The following is a 23,208-nucleotide window of genomic DNA, read 5'->3' as shown; positions in this document are numbered from 1 at the left end:
AGAAAGTAGAAAGTAAGATACTAAACAGGATTGAATCAACATAAAGGGACCCCAAAGTAGAGGGATGGAACCAACTTTTTAGGTTATAAAATGCTCCCAAGAACGTATTTCTAATCAGAATTGGCATCTGATTTCTCTACATCTTTATTATGTCTTTTTTATTATTGCCATTCTGTGGGTGTGAAGTGATATCTCATTGTGCTTTTTATTATCATTTCCCTAAAGGCTAATGCTACTTATAGATTTTGAAACTGTCATTAAACATTTCAATCTTCAGATATGATTACTGTTTTTTATAGATAATTATTTAATATGATTTACTTTAAAATTCCACATCTTCTCTTAACAGGGGACTTATTTTTAAGTTGCAGAATATCAATGGAATTGGGAGCTTTGATTAAGAGAATATTTCTAATTAGAGAAATGGTTCCATAGTTACCCATGTATAATTCCAATGGGCTAGCTAAAATATATTATGTTCATGGAGTTAGCACTTAAATCTTAGTCCTTAAGTCTGGTTTTTATTTTATTAAGGGCTAAGATCTAAAGACATATATATTTTATGAACATATAAAAATATATATTTTATCAATACTGACTTGGTAGTCCCCATACCTATATACAGTAAAAGACCATACTCACAAATGGAAATGCAGGTATTTTTTAGGACATGAAAGGGTTGATATTTTTGGAAAAATGTCTTCAGAGTTAAATAATTTTTAAGGATGCTTTGATTTTTCTATACCCTGTATTCTTCTTTGTGTTGAATTTTTACTTGAAAGGGACGTAGAATAAGGTTTTATGTTTTCTTTCCTGTTATCCCTTTCTTTTGATATTCCTTTTCATGCTATACTTTAAGGACATCTTTTGGGATAAGCAAGCTAAATTAAATCAAGGAGTTAGAGTGCAGCTTTGATGAGGCTAAGGTCATAGATTTGCTACATTTCTGTGTAGAAGGTCTATTAGGATACCTTTGATTGCAACTAAAGGGGTCTTCCTTATTTAGGGGGTGTCCCAAAATCAACCCAAAGCATGGTTGTCAGCATTTTTGACTAGTTAATATGTGAACTTTTCTGTATTTTTATATATTAAAAATACATGCAGCTTTTATAAAATCCTGGGTTTTTAGACTCTGAGGAGCCTTTGAAGATCACCCAGTCTTAACCAGGAACTTTGACTAAGTAACTTTGACTAAGAATATAGCTAGTTACATAGTTAACGTACAATGACTGCTTGAACAATGTTGAATGAATAAATGTATACTGAATGTGTTGATAACAGAGCTAAGAGTAGAGACTGCGTCTCTTGACTAATACTGTGATGTTTTCCCTCCATATTATGCCACTTTCCAGATAGTCCATGGATATTTTGCTAGTTGTACTCATAGAAACCCAAGAGAAAACAAACATAAATAGTCCAGGCTTCTCTTCTGACATTTTCTTTGTCATATTTACAGCTGAAGGCAGGTACAATATCCACACAGCAGATGGCAAATATATCTTCAAAGAAAGAGAATCATTTGATGGCAGAAACATCTTAAAGGTCAGTAAGAAAGAGAGTGAATTAGAAATCCATTGACCTGTGTCCTAAATAAGCAAGGAAAACAAGTCGTTCTCTTTTTCACAGTAAAGTATATATTTCTTATTCTTCCCCTGAGGCTCACTGACTGAAAGGGTTACTTAAAAACACTTTTTTTAATGTCCTAAAAGAAAAGAGAAATTTTTTGACTCTGTTAACGCTGTGATATCTCTAGAGTATTTGAAATTGATGATTTAAGCAACAAGAATCCAACTACTTGGATCCATAGGAATAAGTTGGTTTTTAACCTGGTGAGTTTTACACTGTTATTTTTATCTTTGGAGGTCTGAGTTTGCATTTTTTAAGTGAAAATAGAATTGTTTGTCTTGTTCTAGAAGTTTTCTTTTCTCCCACAAAGTGACTCTCCAAAGTTGTTTCATAATCTATTTTTACTCAGGAACAGCTCATGTCCTAAAAAGTAGGTAGTTTAGTTCTGACTGTTGAGGCTTTGCTTTCTCCATGTTAAATTAATCCATGAAATTTAAATAAAAGGGGCTCTTCAGGATTGCATTTATCTTTCTTCCACAGACCACATTCTGTAATGTCCACAATTTATGCCCTCTCTATCAGGTTAACATGCCATTGCGTTTCCGGGCAAAGAGAAACATAAGTTGATGCCAATGGAGAGGTTTTGATTCTGCATTTCACTTGTTCTATAATGGTGTAGGTCATACATTTGCAAGGCCATGGATGTTTTCTTTGGAGCTGGGAAAGAGAAAATGCATATAATCAGCTTTAGCTTTGGAAATACTTTTCTTTTTTCTTCCATACCACGTCCTTGTCCTTCATGCCCTTATCTCATTTTGTCCCTTGACAGTTTTCTTGTCAGTTGCCTCTACGTACTGACATCACTCTTCAGCAGCTGCAGAGCCCAACAGGGCAATGACAGCATTCACTTAGGCCAGTGGTTCTCAACCTTGACTGCACATTAGAATCACCTGGGAATCTTTTTAAAATTCTGATTTCTGGGCCTCATCCTCCGGAAATTCTGTTTCTTTGTTACTAATGTTGTGGCCCCAGCCCATAACAAACAGAATTTCCGGAGGATGAGGCCCATAAATCAGGATTTTAAGAAGATTCCCAGGTGATTCTAATGTGCAGCCAAGGTTGAGAACCACTGACTTACGCCAACATTCCAGCTCCCACATTGCTGAGTTACATTGATTCCTTCTTTTCCTTATACTGTATCTTTCCTCTTTTTAAATATTTTTCTTGTTTTCAAAGTATTTATGGTAGGTTTGGGTTTGAGTGGCAGGCTGCTAATGAATTTAGTTGCAATTAACTACTGATTTTCTCAGGCCACAGCTTCAGTGCGATATGAATCTTTCTCTTCCTCTATCTCATTTCCTTGGAGACTTTCCAGTAGTATAGTTAATTATTTTGCTTTTCTGTTGTTAATTTGATTAAGAAAGAAAATAGACTGAGTGGGAAAAGAAATCTGTTGGAATGATTCAAATCAACTTGGTTCTTTTGGAATTAGAATTAAAAACACAGATGATGTGTTGATGTGAAGTGCTTTGATGTCTATAAGAGGGAGGTGCCAGCAGAGAACCTGTGTGTGTATGTGTGTGTGGCGGGGTGGGGTGGTGGTGGTGGTGGTGGCTGTATGAACATTATGGATTTCTCACTTGATATTTAATTTTTGTCACTTTGTTAAGTCAGTTTTCCATTTAAAGATGCTTTGTTTTAAAATCTCCCTAACCAGCTCGGTGATGACATGAGTGTAGCTCCCTCTAGTGTTGGCAAGGCCTTGCTATATCTTGTATCTCCATAGCAGTAGTACCTGTATTGGTTCATGCTGAATCAGAGGTTTAGAACTGGGTAATTGGAGATCATTTCTTTAATCCCGTTCCACACTAATGACACAAGATCCAACCAGGTTAAAGTGATTTGCCAAAGATTATTGCTAGTTAGTAATATAGTTTGAATCAGAACAAAAATTCAAAACTCACAAATTAAAATTGTTTCTGCTGCCTGCTATAAAGATACTCAGTGTTTATTTTTATTTAATATATTTTTTATTGATTTCAGAGAGGAAGGGAGAGGGAGAGAGAGATAGAAACATCAATGATGAGAGAGATTCATCGATTGGCTGCCTCCTGCTCGCCCCCGACTAGAGATGGAGCCTGCAACCCAGGCACGTGCCCCTGACCGGAATCGAACCTGGGACCCTTCAGTCCACAGGCCAGTGCTCTATCCACTGAGCCAAACCAGCTAGGGCAGGGGTCCTCAAACTACGGCCCACGGGCCACATGCAGATACGAATATTGTATTTGTTCCCGTTTTGTTTTTTTACTTCAAAATAAGATATATGCAGTGTGCATAGGAATTTGTTCACAGTTTTTTTTTAAACTATAGTCCGGCCCTCCAACGGTCTGAGGGACAGTGAACTGGCCCCCTGTTTAAAAAGTTTGAGGACCCCTGAGCTAGGGTGATACTCAGTGTTTAGATAGAGATCATTAGATATTTAAAAGTAGGCATATCTATTTGAACTGTGATAATGTCTGACTAAAACTTGTTCCATAGCCCTGGCTGTTTTTTTCAGTGGTTAGTGTTAACCTGGGGACTGAAGAGTCCCGGGTTCAAGTCAGTCAAGGGCACATACCTTGGTCACAGGCTTGATCCCTGGCCTGGGCGGGGTGCATGTGGGAGGCAGCCAGTCCATATGTCTCTCTCACATTGATGTTTCTCTCTGTCTCTCCCTTCCCTTCCACTCTTTCTAAAAATCAATGGAAAAATATATCTTCGAGTGAGGATTAACTAACTAACTAACTAAATAAATAAAAATAAAACACACACCCTTAGGCATTTGGGGCTATTAAAAGACACACACATACACACAAAACTTGTTCTATAAACATTGGGGCAATGGGTGTGCCAGTTTGTCTAACACTGTGGCTAATTAAGAATTGGACTTTTGAGCTGATTTCAATACTGTCACATACTTTTTGTGTACCATCTGCCAGACCATGTGCCCTGCAGATAAAACAACCATCCTATATAATAAAGACGTAATATGCAAATGGTCATTACACTGTGAAGTGTAACGACTGACCACATAACGACTGGATCACAGATAAGCAGGAGGGTGGGGCAGAGAGCTACAAGTGGGTAGCAGAGAGCTACAGGAGGGGGCAGGGCAGCAGGCTATGAGGGGGGACGGGGGAGGGGGGAAGCTACAGGAGGGCAGGGTAGAAGATGAAGAGCTACTAGAGGGCGTCAGCGAGCTACTGGCGCACGGATTCGTGCGCAGAGCTACTAGTTATGATATAATCCCTGCCTTCCAGGAGCTTCCTGTCTTTGAAAGGGTACAGATGATTAACTGGCAATTTACAATACAAAAGGGTGGGGGCAAGTTATGAGTATGGAGGAGTACCTTTGAATACAGCTAGTTATAGCAAAACATCCTTTGGTATGTTTTCCAATATTTTACTCCAGAAAATACCATCTTTCACCTGTGTTTAATCAAAGGGATTAACTTTTCTTTGAGAATAAAGGTGACATTTGGCCTCCCCAAATACCTAAGAGGTAATAACTGTATTTGTAAAGTTGTTATAGCAGCCCATCTTTTGGAATTACCACAAATAGACATGTCTTTCTCCAATAGAAATGAGAACCCGTGGCTCCTGAAACTCTTGGGGGGAAAAATAAAAAAACCAATGGATTATACATATAGTTTTTGTACCAGATAAAATTACTATGTTTAGAAAGGAGGAAAAATTGATTTCACTAACAAGATAGGAACTGACTTGGAGTAAACAGAAAGGTTAACTGCATAGTTTGTTAAGGATGAATTCAGTTGCAGTTAACTACTGCGTTAATATGTGTGCAGCATATTAGCAGCTACATAGATCAAGTGTCAGGAATGTGGTGATGGGAAAAGAATCAACTTAACCTACTATTTAAAGAGAAACAGAACGAGAATGCAAGTCATTGCTCATTGCTGTAAGAATTTAATGAGTAACAGCCAATTGCCATTCTCCTCCGTGAAGAGAACTGGTCGTTTTGGCTCGATGCAATAGTTCTGGGTACCTTAAAAAGAAAAAGGAAAATAATGACTTTTGGAAAAAGAAGCCACGTTTTTCTTGTGTACCTCTCTTTTGAGAGTTGTTGCAGGTATCTGCTTATTTCTGGTTGAAATAAGACTTTTCTTACCCCAAGAAGGACTTTGAAAGAACTGAAAATTAAAGAATAATTCTCCTGTGTGTTTTTTAAACTAGAAGAGGAACAAACATATTTAGTTATGGTGGGTTTTTTAATAGAACACTGACAGATAACTTTGAAAGGAGGATATTTGAGTGAAAAAGACCTAAGCCAAAGTAATAGGATAGTATACTCTCAGAGCATTCCATTTCTAATCTAATAAATACAAACTAAAATACTATTTGTTTACCCATGGGCAATGGTAAAATTATGCTGACCTAAAGACACACTGCCAGGAAGTAACTGCTCCCTTCCTAGCTAGAAGTAGAATGGTCATTAACTGCCAGCTCTGGAGAGAGAAATGGTCGTAATGGCAGTCTGTTTGGGGGACTTATGAAATGGCCTTAAGCAATGGAATCAGTATTCCAGGCGTGTGCTCTCAGCAGATTGAGCAGGGGTACAGTATTAACTGTTCGGAGGCTTAGCTGTAGCTGCAGAATGAAGAGGAGACATCAGAGCTTTCGTTGTACTCACCAGAGGAGGTGGTTTGGCACAAATAAAGGCTTAGTAATATATTTGGGAAGGAACAGAAAGAAAGTACTGTAGGTCCAAGATAAAGGACGCCATGCAAGTGCCATTTCTTTAGACACTTTGAAGTCCTGGGAAATTCAAGCCAAATAAAAAGGAAATGAATTTGTGCCTTTCCCATTTTATATATAATAATCTTTAAATTTAGAAAAAGAGGGAGTTTGTAGTATTAAACTATATTAATTGTAATGCTTTACTTGAAAGCACATGTTAAGTCTGTCCACATTGAGACTTTTCTTGAAAGATGTAAATAAGAGTAAAGCAAGTACTTATTTATTTTTGCTTTTGTTCCATCTCTTCCCCTTAACCTCTTTTAAAAGGACAGTTAGAATGAATACATTTAAATTAGATCTTTATTTAGTTTGCTTTACTTAGAGAAGTTTCTGTAAAGGAAGCTGTTTAAAAGTACATATGATGTTTTGGTGAAATATATATTACTGTTAAACAAATAATCACACAGTGAACAGTGTAACTCCTACCAAGGTCAAAAAGTAGGGCATTCCTCCCATGTCCTTCCCTGACCAGCTCTTTATGTTTGTCCTGAGGTAACAATGGCACAATTACGTTCTCAAACAATCTCAGTGAAGAGGTCTAATTTGAATGATTCCTTTGTTTTGAAGTTTAGAAGAGTATTGAAAAGAGTTTTTATTTTTTCTAGGGAAGAGAAATGAGATTGAGAACTATGTAGTGATTTTTAAAGAAAAGATATTAATGTCTACAAAGGGAGACTAGTGTTCCAGAAAGTGTATTATTTCTAAGGAAGAAAACATTATGTTTTTTTATTATCTAGTTCAATAGTCATATTATACTAGTATACTGTTCCTGAAAATTACTTCTTAGTCACATGGTTCTTCTTCAGAAATTTTTTTTTCAAAACTCACCTTTTTCAGAAAGCCTTTCCTTGAGAGTCTACCACCAAATGTTCTATTGCACTATTATATTTGCAGCAAATTGAATGTAGAATAAAGCTACTACTTCTCATTACCACCATAGCTATGGTGTCATACTTACTACCTGATATTTCTGTAACTTGAAATTTAATCTTATTTAAGTAAAATCACTATGCATGTTGACACTTATTAAATTCAGTTCACTCGGACAGTTCAGTTCACTAATATATTTTTTAAAATATATTTTATTGATTTTTTTTACAGAGAGGAAGGGAGAGGGATAGAGAGTTAGAAACATCGATGAGGGAGAAACATTGATCAGCTGCCTCCTGCACACCTCCTACTGGGGATGTGCCCGCAACCAAGGTACATGCCCTGCCTGGAGTTGAACCTGGGACCTTTCAGTCCATAGGCCAACACTCTATCCACTGAGCCAAACCGGTTTCGGCAGCTGTAATCTCTTCTTTATACCAGTGAAGAAACAGGCTCAGAAAGGAGGAAAAGCACATCTGAGCTCACAAAACCAGTTAGCCTTAAACCTAATCTGTGCCCTATGCTCCACCAGGCTGCTAACTGGCTACTCTCAGGAGGCCAACAAGGAACCCCTCCTCCTTAAATGGCCAGTACACAGCCAACTGTACAATTTAGTGGCATTAAGTATATTTACATTGTTGTGCAGCCATTACCACTGGCCATCTCCAGAACTTTTTCATATTCTCAAATTGAAATTAAATAATAATTAGCAACCATTAAACAATAATTCATCATTTTCTCCCCTTTTCAGTCTTTGACAACCACCATTCTACTTTCTGTGTCTATGAATTTGACTATTCTAGGTACCTCATGTAAGTGGGATCATACAGGATATATCCTTTTGTTTCTTGCTTATTTCAGTTACATGTTTGCAAGGTTCATCTATGGAGTAACATGTAGCATGTATCAGGATTTCATTCCTTTTAAAGGCTGAATAATATTCCATTGTATATTTTTTGGTGTAATGTAAACAAACCAGGAACAGAATATAAATCTGTACCCAGAGATGGTGATGGGGTACTGTCATCTTTGAAGCAGCTTGTTGTTTCAAGACAAGACCAAATGAAATCATGTTAGATTGGGTGGCTAAGTGTTGTTCTAAATGTTAGAGGACATTGGTGGAAAGAGATAAAAGAAACAGGAGTGTAGCCCACTATGCCACAGAACTATGATGACTTCTTAAGAAAGTCATCCCAATAATAAAACAGTTTTAGAATTAATACTCAAATGTCAATGGTAGGCTAAACATTGATTCCGGTTTCTTAAATTGTAGGGATCTCCTTAGGTATGAGTGGGGATGATTCTTTCTCTCTCTTCCAAGACCTTTCGCTTATTTGACTGTAGCCCACATCTTTGCAAAGGGAAGAAGGCCACCTGAACTAAATTAAAGCCAAGTGAGTGTTATAATATAAAATGCTCCAATGGTGCTGCTGAAGGCAGGTTCCCTATGGCCCTGACAGAGGATGAAGTACTTGCTGTCTTGTTTGATAAGATGACAGTTGAAAATCCAAGATAACACGCGGCAGCCTCTCCATCTTCCGAGGAGCCATCACACACCCAGTATTGTTTGGTGCAGCTGTTATGGAAATGTGTGTGTGTGCTTGCTGTTGCCTGACATTGCTGAGGGGCGTCTGGTTTGCCCTTTACTGTCTAGACTAGATGCTGTTCTCCTGTTGGAGAAGTTGGAGTAGAGGTGGGCTGAGCCTGGTGACCTTGTTTTCTCCTCTCCCACTCTGTTCTTTTTCTGAATTTGTTGCTGGTGTAATCGCCTTCTGCCCAGTCTCCCTAAAGCCATTTGCCTAGGGACTCCCTAGGCCAAAAAGAAATCATCTCTGTGGCTATCCTGGGTGTCCCCCTTCAGGGAGTCCTTTCTGCTGACTTGCATTTTTTAATATATAATCCACAAATCCAACCCTCATCTTCTGTTTCAGTTGTTTAAGGAACAATTACGAATAATACCTGAGGGAAGATGACCAAACCAAGAATAGGACTGGTAACATACTGGAATGAACATTCAGAGGCATTCATCTGAGGGAAAGAATTGATCCACAGAAACGTTACCTGGATTAGTTCCAAAAGGGCGTCTGCCTTTAGGGCTGGTGATCACCTTAGGGCATTGAAGAGGCTTTGCTAGCTTGCAGCCACCAGGAGCAACTTGGTCCTGGTAAAGCAGTGATATTCCTGCTCTGAGGCAAAGCTTTCTCTGGAAGAAATTTTGCAGCAAACTGAACCCCCAGTGGCCCATCTCTGATGCTGATTCTACTTGCTGCTGTGCTGCTGTAGAAACAGGCCGAGCGCGCCTGTGTGCCCCCAGATCAGGTCTGGGTTCTTCAGCTGTGTCAGCACAGCCTCTTCTCTCCTCCTGCCTTCTGCCTCTACCCACATTTTTTCTGGCTACTTTTTAAAATTGAAAGGCTCTGCAGGGAGGGGAACTCCCTTGGTATTTTGAGTATTGAGGTGCTCAGCAGAACTGCCTGGCATCCTGTTTGTATATAGCGGTTTTAATTCACTCTCTAATAGGTCATTTGGCCTCACCAGCAGTCTTAAACTTGATAATCCTTACATCAGCAGTGGGGCTCAGGCCAAACATCCAGAAGTGCAACCCTGAGTGATTATCTGAAGGAAGTTTTAAAGCTTCCTCATTCCCTGACTCTGTCATGTCAGGTTGTTAACTCTCCTCATGCTCACTGCAGCCAAGACAGGTGGTTTGGGAGCAGAATGAATGAGGGAAGTTCATGTTCATGTTCCCATTCTGTGCAGGGAGCTGGTAACCTTCAGATGCCCTTTCAGTCAGTGGAGATGGGACTGTGCTCTGGTGGCATGGGAGCTTTTTGGTACTCTGAATGGGGATGTGCACAGCAGGAGTGACATGTGATGGGTTGAAAAATCACAGCTGTTCTGCGCATTTTATAGCCTCCTTGCTGTTTTCCTTATGGAGGCAACTGATGATGTTAAGAACTCCCACATACTGGCCTTAACCTTGCTCCTTGGATCTGAGGTGTCCCAAGCCTTCTGGAAGTACATTATCTCCTCGTTTTTATTATTAGCTATTATTATTGGCTCTGTCAGCACTGATTACTGCAGTTTGAGGTTTCAGGTTAAAAGTGGCATTCTGGGCAGAGTTGGGGCTGTATTTGGAGATGACTCTAGAATAGTAAGTACCTGCCAACCACATTGTTTTTTATTCTGAAGTAATTTTTTTATTCCAGTCTTAATATGTTCTGAAGTAGATGTTTCTGCTCCAGTCTTTATTTATCCTGAAGTACATGTTCCTGTTCCATTCTTTTAAAACATTAAAGCTCTGTGAAACCAGATCATGACTACAGAGACTATTAGTATGTTTTTTATTCTGAAGTAGATGTTTTATTTTGTTTTTAAAATATGTTTTTATTGATTTCAGAGAGAAGAAGGGAGAGGGAGAGAGAGAGATAGAAAGATCAGTGATGAGAGAGAATCAGTGATTGGCTGCCTCCTGCATGGCCCCTACTGGGGATCGAGCCTGCAACCCCAGCATGTGCCCTGACCAGGAATGGAACCGTGACCTCCTGGTTCATGGGTCGATGTTCAATCACTGAGCCACGTCAGCTGGGCTACATTTTCTAAATATATTGGGGTGACATTGGTTAATAGAGTCATATAGGTTTCAAGTGAACATTTGTATGATAGGAGTTTTTTGGGTAGATATCCAAGAGAGGAATTCATGGGTCATATGGTAACTCTATTCTTAATTTTTTAAGAACCCGCCATACAGTTTTCCATATTGGTTGTACCAATTTATATTCTAGAGAGAGAAAGAGAGAGAAAGAGAGAAACGTGGATAAATAGATGGGCTGCCTCCTGCACACCCTTCACTGCAGATCGAGACCACAACCCAGGCACATGCCCCAACCGGAAATTGAACCAGAGACCTCTGGGTGCATGGGACAATACTCAACCAACTGAGCCACACTGGCCAGGGCAGAGGGTTCCTTTTTTCTTCACAATGTCTCCAACTTGTTATTACTTGCCTTGTTGATACTAGCCATTCAAACAAGTGTGAGGTGGTATCTCATTGTAGTTTTGATTTGCATTTCCCTAATAGCTAGTGAAATTGAACATCTTTTCATATATCTGTTGGCCATTTGCATGTTGAAGTAGATGTTTTTATTCCAGTCTTCATATGTTCTGAAGTCAATGTTCCTGTTCTATTCTTTAAGAACATTACAGCTCTGTGAAACCAGATCATGACTCCAGAGTCCAAAAGCTGTTTTTTATTCTGCAGTAGATGTTTTTATTCCAGTCTTCATATGTTCTGAGGTAGATGTTCCAGTCTTCATTGATCCAGAAGTATATGTTCCTATTCCATTCTTTAAAACATTACAGCTCCATGAAACCACATCATGACTACAGACACTATAAGCCAGTGATGGCGAACCTTTTGAGCTCGGCGTGTCAGCATTTTGAAAAACCCTAACTTAACTATGGTGCCATGTCACATATAGAAATATTTTGATATTTGCAACCATAGTAAAACAAAGACTTATATTTTTGATATTTATTTTATATATTTAAATGCCATTTAACAGAGAAAAATCAACAAAAAAAATGAGTTTGCGTGTTATAGGTTCACCATCACTGCCATAAGCTGTCAGAGTTCCTGCTAAACCTTTTTTCTTTTAAGGAAACTCTACTTTTTGGTTCCTGTAATGATGCATTGGTGGTTATAGTTAGTGAGTAACAATAATAATCAGAACTCAAAATTTCATCTTATAATGTATTACTTTAACTACAGAATATCCTTGTAAAGCACGGTGCCTGATTAAAGATGGAGAAATTTGGGGGGGAGTTGAACCAGTGATCTTTTGGTGCATGAGATGATGCTCAACCAATTGAGTGTCTATATAGTCATTGATAGGAAAGCTTTCAAGTCCAGCATTCCCTAAGAACCATTTTGACCTCTCTCTTCAATAGAAAAGAAATTTCTGTCTTTGTTTCAAGGCGAATTGTGTGAATATAGAGGAACATAGCCTACCTTAGTGTGAATGGGCTTAATGGTATTCCTTTGTGATGCTATTTTATTTATTTTTTAAAATGTATTTTATTGATTTTTTACAGAGAGGAAGGGAGAGGGATAGAGAGTTAGAAACATCAATGAGAGAGAAACATCGATTAGCTGCCTCCTGCACAACCCCTACTGGGGATGTGCCCGCAACCAAGGTACATGCCCTTGACCGGAATCGAACCCCGGACCCTTCAGTCCGCAGGCCGACGCTCTATCTACTGAGCCAAACCAGTTAGGGCTGTGATGATATTTAGAAAGAAGTCATAGGAGTGCAGCCTAGAAGAATATTTTAAAAGTTGGAAGGGTTATTTTGACTTTTGGATGTATTGGAGCTCCATTTTCCTTTTTAAAAAACAAGCAAACAAACATTTTTATTGATTTCAAAGAGGAAGGGAGAGGGAGAGAGCGATAGAAACATCAATGATGAGAATCATTGATCAGCTGCCTCCAGCATGCCCCGGACTGGGGATCCGTCCCGCAACCTGAGCATGTACCCTTGACTGGAATTGAACCCGGGACCCTCCAGTCTTCATGCCAACACTCTGTTCACTGAGCCAGACCAGCTAGGGCTCCATTTTCCTTCTTGTCTCTTCGCATCTCCCATGTTTGCTCTCTTCAGAAGTGATCTTGCACGTAGTTAGAAGGAAAATGGAAGGTACAAAAGCCTTGATAATTTGAATTGCATGGTACCTTGGAGAAATTCAGAATTATTTTTTAGGTTTGGGGAATTTTAACAAGTAAAACTTTGAAATAAAACTTATTTCTGGGGAAAAAAACACCTTATTCATGATCCTAATTCTAAGCAAGATTAGTACAATGACATATGAAGAGCTGTGATTTTTTTCAAATCTATTATAGTTTTAGACTAGTGTCCATGTTTTTCTTTTTACTACTGAAGGTCTTATTAATTCTATAACTCGAAGCCAATTTCATGAAGAAGGTTTCTGAAATATAGCATTATTTGGTTTGTTGTTTTTCAACTAGGATCTTCCAACGGCTGTGATTGTAGGTTTTCACATCATTTGTGTCTCACTCTTGGCCACAAAACCAAGGGAATTTCTTCAGTGTCCGATTGCATACATATAGACCAGAAATGAAACTACTTCCCTACTTGACATTCTTTAGTACAGATTTGTTATTTGAATGGTAAGTGCCTTGTGGACACAGCCTTCTCCTGACCTGTCTTCTGGGTCTGCTCCCAGGAACTCCTGAATTCATAACACAATGTTAGTGGTCCTAGCCTGTCTCTGTTTCTTATCCTTTAAACTAGAGGCCCAATGCACGAAATTCATGCAAGAGTAGGCCTTCTTTACCCTGGCTGCTGGCAGCAGCTTCCCTCTGGCACCCAGATCCGGGCTTCCCTTGCAGCCTCAGCTTCGTCCAGAAGGTTGTTGGGTCTAATTAGCATATTACTCTTTCATTATTATAGATGGAGATAATAATGCTCAGCTCTGGTTTACATCACAGCAATTTTTTTTCTCACAGCAATTTTTTGAAGGGTTAATGAGATGGGCTTTCTAGGATATGTTTAGATCCTTAGATGAAAGGTGTCATTTAATCACGGGAAGGCTTTGTGCTAGGAGTGCCTTCCCAAAGAGCCCAAACTGCTTGTCAGACTATCTTCCATTTAGCCTTATTCCATCCCTGGTAGGGCAGTAGGTGGGTGAGCATTATTATTAAGTACAGAATAGTGTTACTACTGTTACTTTTATCTGTAAGCAGGGAAATAGGAGTTGATAAAACATTATGGGAGAAAAACACTTGAAGTTCAAAGTAGCGTGCATTTGCTATTCCTGTTTACTTTGGATTTCTTTTTTTTAATATATTTTTTTATTAATTTCAGAGAGGAAGGAAGAGGGAGAGATAGAAACATCAATGCTGAGAGAGAATCATTGATTGGCTGCCTCCTGCACGCTCCACACTGGGGATCGAGCCCACAACCCAGGCATGTGCCCTTGACTGGAATCGAACCTGGGACCCTTTAGTCCACAAGTCAATGTTCTAGCCACTGAGCCAAACCAGCTAGGGCTTACTTTGGATTTCAGAAGTCTAATTGCCATGCATGAAAACAATAGAAAGTATCTTTTCTTGGGGAGAAATGGGGTCCAATACATCCTTCTATGCACTTGCACTAATTGAGCACTAGTACTTACTTTCAGGTGCACTATATTTATCTTCTTAAGGTTAGTTTAACTCATGTACACCAGGATGACTATAAATTTCTCAGAACTTACGTATTTTGAGTCTTCATTTTTTACTTCAAAAATGCATTTCCTATATTGAGGTCATATTGGACGTCAAATAGTTCACTGAGGCCACCCTGCACAGGAAGTAGATTTCTTAATGGAGAGAGCTTTGAAAAGAATGACCTCTCCTCTGTCTAGGATTGAAGAAAGAGAATGAGTCTCATTTGGGAAGCCAAATGGGCAGGGATCCCCATCAGGTTTGTCATTATTGTTGAAGATTGGCCATTCATTCACTTTTGTGGCTTGAGGTCATAAATATGAGTTCTTCTTCACCTTTGTCTGAGATTTTCATTTTTGCAGCCTAGTCACATGTGGAGTTATTTCTTGTCTTTGATGATTGTCATCGGGCCCAGGAGGAAGGAGTAGAAGGTCTGAAATGAATATAAGGAAAAATGACCACAGTTAGACTTTAAGTCTAGTTGTTTGTTTTCCTTCAGTGTATAGCACTACATTACTAGAAATCAATAATTCCCTCTGTTTTCTCCCTAGGAAGCAATCATGTACAAACTAAAAATGGTAGCTTCACAGATCATGTGAGCAAGGAACTACAGGGTGATTGGATTTTATCCTGCAGTTTTCTGCCAGGGAAGCCTTGGTTTTGACCCAGAATCTTTTATTTTGATGGTCCACATTTCTCTCTGGTTTGTTTCATTTTATAAAGAGTCTTCAATAAAGGATAGCTATGGTCCAGTGGCAGTGGTTTAGTTGGTTGAGCATCAGCCTGTGCACGAAGGGTTGCCAGTTCGATTCCTGGTCAGGGCACAAACCTAGATTGTAGGTTTGATCCCCAGCAAGGGTATGTATGGAAGGCAACTGATTGATGTTTCTTCTCTCTCTCTCTCTCTCTCTCTCTCTCTCTCTCTCTCTCTCTCTCTCTCTCTGTCTCTCAGCATGTCCGTGGGTGAGAATAAAATAAAAAAAGGATAGCAGCTGTGTACATAACAGTTTTTGTCAGAGCATAGCTCCTCCTCTGCTAGGGACTGTACCCCTGTGATGCCAGGTATTGGAAGACAATATGAGCAGTCGTAGGCATATAGGAGAGACTTTATTGCAGACTAAGTATCCATTGCTAACAAGGAGCCATCAGACAAAATAGTTCAAAGTAGCCCGACAAAGCAGCCGCACAACAACACATCTTTATACCAACTTAGACAAAAGAGGCTTCTTGCCAAATAGTGGTATCAATATTTGGGTTATAGAAAGGTACGCTTGCGCATTGCATACAGTAAAACTGCTGTGTCATTGCCTTTGCACATGCATATGGCAAATTGGCCTTGAACATCCAGTGTACTCTGACCAGGGTTCCCACAGTTTTCAAATATCATACTTTCTTAGGTTTTAAATTTTCTTCTTCAATTGTCCAAATTAGTACTTATTACTGTTAAAGGACAAAAACTTAGTCTAGTAATTTGAAGATCTAATTGGCTTTACTGAGCCATTCATGAACCAGGCAGCATTCCATATAGCAAGTAGAGAGGGGCTGGGAGAAACTGTACTACATGGAAGGTTTTTATAGGCAGGAGGAGGGTGAGGCAAGGAAGTTATTAGCAAAGAAAATAGAGATTGTTTCAGACCAGGACATCTTTTGGGGCTGAAGAGGAGAGGAAAGGTAAGGGTCTTATCTTACAGATTACCTCACTAGTGCTAATCAGGAAATTTCAGATTAACTGTCTAACAGTCACATTTCTGGGAGAGGTTGAAACTGTAATAAAAATCTTATTATACTGGCCCCAGCTGGGTAGCTCAGTTGGTTAGAGCCTCGTCCCCATACCCCAAGGTTGTGGATTTGGTCCCAGTCAGGGCACATACAAGAATCAACCAATGAATGCACAAATAAGTGGGACAACAAATTAATATCTTCCTCTCTCTCTCTCTCTGAAGTCAAAAGAATAAAAAAAGCCCTAGTTTACTGTTGTGAGGACAAATGACTCCGTTTTAGGCCTGTTGTTTTTTTTTAACATTACTTATAAGAGATATCACAAATATTGGCAGTCTTAAATTCTATTTTTGCTTTCTTATCAAATATTTGTAGTTTTATGTAGCTATTCATTGTGCTGTTCCTTTACAGCAGGCTTTAAAAAATTCTGGCTTCCAACACTACAGGGCTCTATGTGTATGTGTCAAAGAGAAATGTTTCAGAAAGAAAATGGTTTAGGTTTCAGAATCCCCAAGGGAATTGTTATAAAACAAAAGTGAGGAGAAAAGACTCAACTTGATTTTAAAACCTTGACGTGATTCTTTTATAATTTAAATTTTTTCCGTTAGGGCTCTTATTTTCAAAACAATAGACCACTTAGCTCTTCATGAACTACTTTAGCCTAGAAAGAACAACCAAGTTTCTTTTTTTAAACTTGCAGTTGAAGCTTTTTCTTCTTTCTCCATTCAAGCACCTAATTAAATGGAGCCAGTTAGTTGATTTGTGTTTATTTTCATCCAGAATTCAATTAAATTTCTTCCAGCTGAACAAGAGTCGTTTGACTCTTAAACCAGGTCCAGGTGACAGTGAAAGTAGGAATAACAAGTGAAAAAATATGTTTATTTCAGTCTTTGGGAGATGTGTGGGTCAAGCTTCCTGACTGTGACTTAAACAGGGCCCTGTTTAAGGGACATCACCCACTGGAAGAGGCTGGAGAGTGCAGGGGTTAAAGTTAGGTTGTCTGGGTTTGAATCGCAAATTTTATTTTATTTTTTTTCTTTTCCAGCATTACGAATTTCAATTTTTCACCATTTATTTGCTTGTGTACCCGTGGGCACATTATTTAAACCTTTTAAACCTCAGGTTCAACTATAAAATGGGTGTTAGTATTAGAATCTGCTTCCTGGGGTTGTGGGGTGCAGTGGGATAACCACATGCTTGCTTCATAAAGATTGGCCGTGAGGATCTTTGTTGTATTAGTGTATTGTCAATAGTTTGTATGTATTGTTTACCTTGATCCCTTAATCTATACCAATATTGGCATCAGGTAGCTTTGATTTAAAAATCTCCTTTTATTGTGGTAGGCAGTTAGACAGATATGAGGAGAGCAAGGAGCATGAACCAGGTACAGAAGGTCACCAAGGTGGAAAGCCCAGGGTACCGAGCAACTGCAAAACTGGGAAAACAAGGACCTGGCGCCCAGCATAACCTTTCTTCCCATAGCATATCTCCGGTCCTGGGGTTTCGACCCCCTGACCTTTCATATCGCTGGTCATGGGGTTCAGACTCTCCCTGACCTTTCCTCCCCTGGCATGTTGTGTGGGTTAGACCTCCTTAGAGGGGGAACGATCAAGGGGGCTGGAGAATAGCCCTTAAGCATTAAGCCCCCAAGACAGTGAGGTTCTGACCAGCATCATATACATCAAGGCTTCCGTTGTGTTTCAGCTCCAGTCTCAGAAAAGCAGCAAAACCAGATAAGCAACCATGGCTGACATCAGGACCAGCTGCATTGACTAATGTCCCCCTGCCCTGGTACTGACCAATCAGTAGAGACCACAACCCTAGAAGGACACACCTGGAAAGCTGATGAATATTCTAATGGTTCTCCCCTGAGACCTCCAGATAAACTTCCTCATGACTGAGGACCAGTGTGGCTCTCTCTAGGGAGCACACCAGTGCCTTTCCCCACCCCTTTCCCTCAATCTATTTTCTTTGCTTTTCTCTTTCTCCTAAGCTCCAAGGGCCCTTCTTTTGCTTCTGTAACTTGTTTCCTGAGCCCATTTCTTCTCCCACTCATTTCTTCTACTTCTGTGACTTTCTAAATAAACTTTCTCTTATACTGGTAAAGTTTCTTAGCCAGAACTCAAGCACTGAGGTTGCTGAACCAAGGTCCAGACTCCACTGGTCTAACATCTGGTATTGTTTTGATGTCAACATTATTGTACATTTGAGTCAATAATGGTAAAAATCACCATAAGCAAAGTCAAAAGATAAATGACTTACTGGGGGAAAGTATATTTGCAATTTATAACACAGACTAAGGGTTCATTTTCTTAATATATAAAGAACTACTTACTAAGAAAAATAGGGCAGCTGTAAAGCTTTTTATGGTGATGCTAGAGGCCTGATGTATGAAATTCGTGCAAGGGGCTTGGCCCTCGCAGCCCCAGCTTCATCTGGAAGGTTGTCTGGAAGGTTGTCTGGAAGGTCATTTGGCTGTCTGGACTAATTAGCATATTGCTCTTTTATTATTATAGATATGTCCACTTAACTGTGCTATAGATTTTTTTTGATGACCAATAGGCTTTTTAATATCCCCTGAATTAAAATTAGGTCCCCCAAAACTCCAACCTCCCCCTTGCATAGGTCTAGCAACTTTAACCATGTCTAATTAGAGAAGATTTGTGCTATAGATTTTGATGTCTACTATATATTCTCAGCGTACCAGAAACACCCTAGGTTGGAGAAGGGCTTGGTACACAAAGATACAGCCAGGAGTGTATAAATACACCTGAATTTGTTTCATTTCCCCCCATAAAATAGGTTCCTTTTAGAAATGTTCTGTTGCTATTAATGGTAACTTCATATACCCCATTTACAATGTTGTTGATAAAAAAAGGGGCCACATCCTAAACCTGACCAGCTCAAGGGAGGTCTGCATGGTATGCCTTACAAACTCAGAGACCTAAAGTAACCACATAGGACGATCTGAAATTAAAACTTCCTAATGGAAAAGCATGGTGGGCAGTCATGTCCTAGGACAGTATTTTTCTTGACAGAGGTCAGTCTTTACCTTAACTGAGCCTGTCTATTGTCTTTTTGCATCTATGCTAACATAGTTTTGGAATGTCAGGGTAATTTCCTTATTCCAGACCCCTCAGGGCACAATCTCCCATCAGAGCAGGAGACCACAGAACCCCTTATTGTTATCATGCTAATTGTTAACTATCCCATGCCCACCAATAGAAGTATGTATCTGTTTTACTTTTTATCCAGAGATTTCCCTGCTTTACCTTCTCTCTTCTCCCTAAGCTATCACCAGTAAATTTCATGTAACCCCCTTACATCTTCTCCTTTGACTATAATCCTATCTAATAAAAGAGTAATATGCAAGTTAATCGTAACTCCACAACAAAGATGGCGGCACCCACAGGGTCGGGGCAGGACGCTGACGGCATCACCCAGGGAATGTAAGCCCAGCAGGCATTGCCGTGGCGACCTGTAAGCAGGCAAGCGCGACCCGCAGGCAGCACCCAGCAGGGTCTGCTTGCCTGTCTCCGTGGTGTGGAGCAGGCAGGCCGCACAGAGAGCAGAGAACCATGGGGAGCGGGCCTGAGCTGTCAGTAGGACATCCCCTGAGGGCTCCCGGATTGGAGAGGGTGCAGGTCAGGCTGAGGGACCAACCCTCCCTCCCCCCTGCACGAATTTCGTGCACTGGGCCTCTAGTCTCTTATATAAAAGACCCATGGCCGTCACGCCATAATGCTGTCATGACCAAATGAGCAGCGGCTCTTGCAGCAGGCAGGGCGGGGTGCGAGCTACTGGCAGCAGGAGAGCTACTAGAGGTGATGGGTGGGGCGGCCAGCGGAGGCAAGTGGAAGTGATGCTGGGCCTCTAGTGTATAAAATAAGATACAAGACTGCCAGTCTCCGGAGCATTTTCTCAATCTGTTGAGATTTTGCATCCTAGTAATTATTGTCAGTTTGGCTCAAATAAACTCATAAAAATTCTTGAAGGTTATGTCAGTAGTCATTTATGATTTTTCTCATCTCCTTTTCTTACCTCCTTCCCCTCATCTAGAAAGTCACTGAATCTTTTCTGTGTTTCATTCATAGTGTTTCACATCTGCTCCAATCTTTTCAGGCCCACTACTAGTACAATTGACACTCAGTATCTCTCATGAGTACACTGCTACTCTGGTCTCCTTTTCTTTTTTTCTCTTGTTTCCTTCTCTAGTCAGTACCACACCCAGATTACTTTTCCTAAAACAGAGTTTCCATCTTAGGCTACCAACCTACTCAGAAGCTTTCATTAGTTCCCCCATGTCTAGAATGAAGTCTCACTTCTGAACTTGACCCTCAGTTCCCCTTAATCTGATTTACTCTCCTTATGTCTCTAGCTTTAGTCTTCCTCACTGCTTCTTTTAAGGACCCTTCTAAACATGTAACCTGGCTTACTTGGCATGACCCATCATGCCATTTCTGCCTTCATGCTGCCCTCCCTCCTCCTCTTTGCTAAGCCTGTTATATTGTAAATCAGAAGACGCCTTAATCAATAAGCCAAATTTATTTGGAGTCCTGTTCATTTTCGCTAGTGCTAGCGGGCCCAGAGGAACTCTTGCTTCTCAAATTCTGGGGCCCAATATGGTGGAAGTCTTTTCAATTTATATGTTTTTCAGCTCTCTGTTTTCCAAATTTGGAATGAGACTTCCGGACCTTCTGAGAAAAAGTCCTGTTTGCTGGGACAGGGCCGTGAGACCATATTTCAAGGCCTGGCCTGGCGCCAGCACTGACAACTCTGTCTGGGGCGTATTTTATGGCCTCTCTGGAATGGGGAGTAGTCTCATTTTCCCTATTATTTAAGGAAGCAAATGTTTACATAGTAGCAGGGTTAAAATGTTAAACAGCGGTTTTTACCCAAGATGGAGGTTACTGTACTTCAAGCCTTGTACTGTACTTGCAAGGTGAAGTCAGCAGAGCTAGGTCACTTTCCAGCTCTAGCTGTAGTATCTCCATTACTCGAAAACATAGGTTGCTAGTCTTTAAAAAGTAATATGTTGAAAGTATTAGGAGTTCTCTTTTTTTTTAAAAGAATTTTTTAAATTTTATTCATTTGAGAGAGAGAAACATCAATTTTTGTTGTTCCACTTATTCCTTGGTTGATTCTCGTTTGTGCCATGACCAGGGATCAAACACACAACCTTGGCATATCAGGATGATGCTCTAGCCCAGTGGTTGGCAAACCGCGGCTCGAGAGCCACATGCGGCTCTTTGGCCCCTTGAGTGTGGCTCTTCCACAAAATACCACGTGCAGGCGCGCACATCCAGGGAACGTTGTGGAGTGAAAGAAAATGTAGTGTGGAGGATTGAGAAAGGTATATTGAGATGGTTTGGACATATAGAGAGGATGAACGAAAGGAGACAGACGAAACAAGTATACAAGACGAGTGTGGATGGGAGAGTTGGAAGGGGTCGACCTCAGCGAACATACCTCAATCAGATTGAGGACGTTTTTAGCAAAGGCCAGCTTAGGAATACCCTAATTAAGTTAATAACAATGTACCTACCTATATAGTTGAAGTTTAAAAAATTTGGCTCTCAAAAGAAATTTCAATCGTACTGTTGATATTTGGCTCTGTTGACTAATGAGTTTGCCAACCACTGCTCTAACCAATTGAGCCACCCAGTCAGGGCCATTAGGAGTTCTCTTTTAGTTTTGTTTTGTCTCATCTTTTACTGCTTCTATGGTCATGTCTGCTTTGTATCTGTAAGGTTTTGGTTGGCAAAATTGTAAATCTCTCAGTCCCACTGATGAGGCTTTCACTTCAAATTAACTTTCAACAAAAGGATTAGCAGATAACCTTTTCAGGCTGCATTTCTTTACACAAAAGGGTGGATATGGTTTGAACTGGCTACCAAAACAGGGAAGAGGAATTAATTGTGTAAATCAATACAGGCTGGAGCTGATCACCTTTCTGAAGGACAAGACAATGCAGCACACAACCTTTAAATAGATCTTTGGGGTCAAGTTGATGTCATGTTGGAGAATCAATATTTACGCGGCTTTTATACAGTTAGCCTTTAATGAACCCCAGGCATTTTGCTAGGCCATTAATTGCAGGAAGAGGGAAGGTGACAGAGGCTGAAATTCAGGGCTGTGGAGATGATATAAAACTAAGAGAAGAGACAGTCACTCACTAATGTGCAGAGGTCCTCCCTTTAGGTTCTACTCAAACATTGAAATGTGTATTGGAAACACATTTCGTCTATCTCCTTTCGTTCATCCTCTCTATGTGTCCAAACCATCTCACATTGGTTGGAAATGTGTATTGAAAGGCTTTCTTAGGATCTTGTTGACATTTTGAGAAAGAACAACTCTTGCCTCCAAACAGAAGGTAAGCCCTTTCTTCTTTGACACTCTGTATGTAAGCAGTGCAGCTTAATTTTCCTGGGATGAATTCTGATGTCATTTTGGATTCTTGATCATCACAAGAGCAGGTCTCTCTAAGAGTTTGGCTTATCCTTCTCTCTGACACACTTGAAAGTTATTTTCTTTTTAAAAAAATCTTATTTGTTGAAATTATTACCTATGTCCCCTTTTTTCTCCCATTGACCCCTTATAGCCCACCCCTGGCCCAGGCCTTCACCACCCTATTGTCTGTGTCCATGGCTTCTGCATATATGCATACAAGTTCATTGATTGATCTCTTCCCCCACCCCCACCCCCGCCTTCCCTCTGAGATACAACAGTTCGTTCCATGATATCTCTGTACCTATTTTATTCAACAGTTTATTTTGTTCATTAAATTCCACATATGAGTGAGATCATGTGATACCTCTCTTTCTCTGACTGGCTTATTTCGCTTAGCATAATATTCTCCAGGTCCCTCCATGCTGTCTCAAAAGGTAAGAGATCCTTCTTTTTTTACTGCTGCTTAGTATTCCATGGTGTAAATATACCACAGCTTTTTTATCCACTCAACTACTGATGGGCATTTGGGCTGTTTCCAGATCTTAGCTATTGTAAATTGCGCTGCTACGAACATAGGGGTGC

At 40.0% G+C, this 23,208-nt stretch overlaps 1 protein-coding gene across 7 annotated transcripts in view; it reads left to right on the top strand.

The window, feature by feature from the left end:
• The window catches only part of ASCC1 (activating signal cointegrator 1 complex subunit 1), a 121,425-nt gene that overhangs the window by 88,562 nt on the left and 9,655 nt on the right, over positions 1-23,208 (top strand). For all 7 annotated transcript variants that reach the window (XM_015562138.1, XM_015562137.1, XM_006760949.2 and 4 more), the window contains one exon: positions 1,457-1,542. In XM_015562138.1, the coding sequence (XP_015417624.1) occupies positions 1,457-1,542 (86 nt within the window). The remainder of the gene's footprint in view (positions 1-1,456; positions 1,543-23,208) is intronic.

The sequence above is a fragment of the Myotis davidii genome, unplaced genomic scaffold, assembly GCF_000327345.1.
Source record: "Myotis davidii unplaced genomic scaffold, ASM32734v1 scaffold134, whole genome shotgun sequence".
NCBI lineage: Eukaryota > Metazoa > Chordata > Mammalia > Chiroptera > Vespertilionidae > Myotis > Myotis davidii.
The sequence above is the reverse complement of the archived record's forward strand: the minus strand, read 5'-3'. Positions and strand labels throughout refer to the sequence as shown.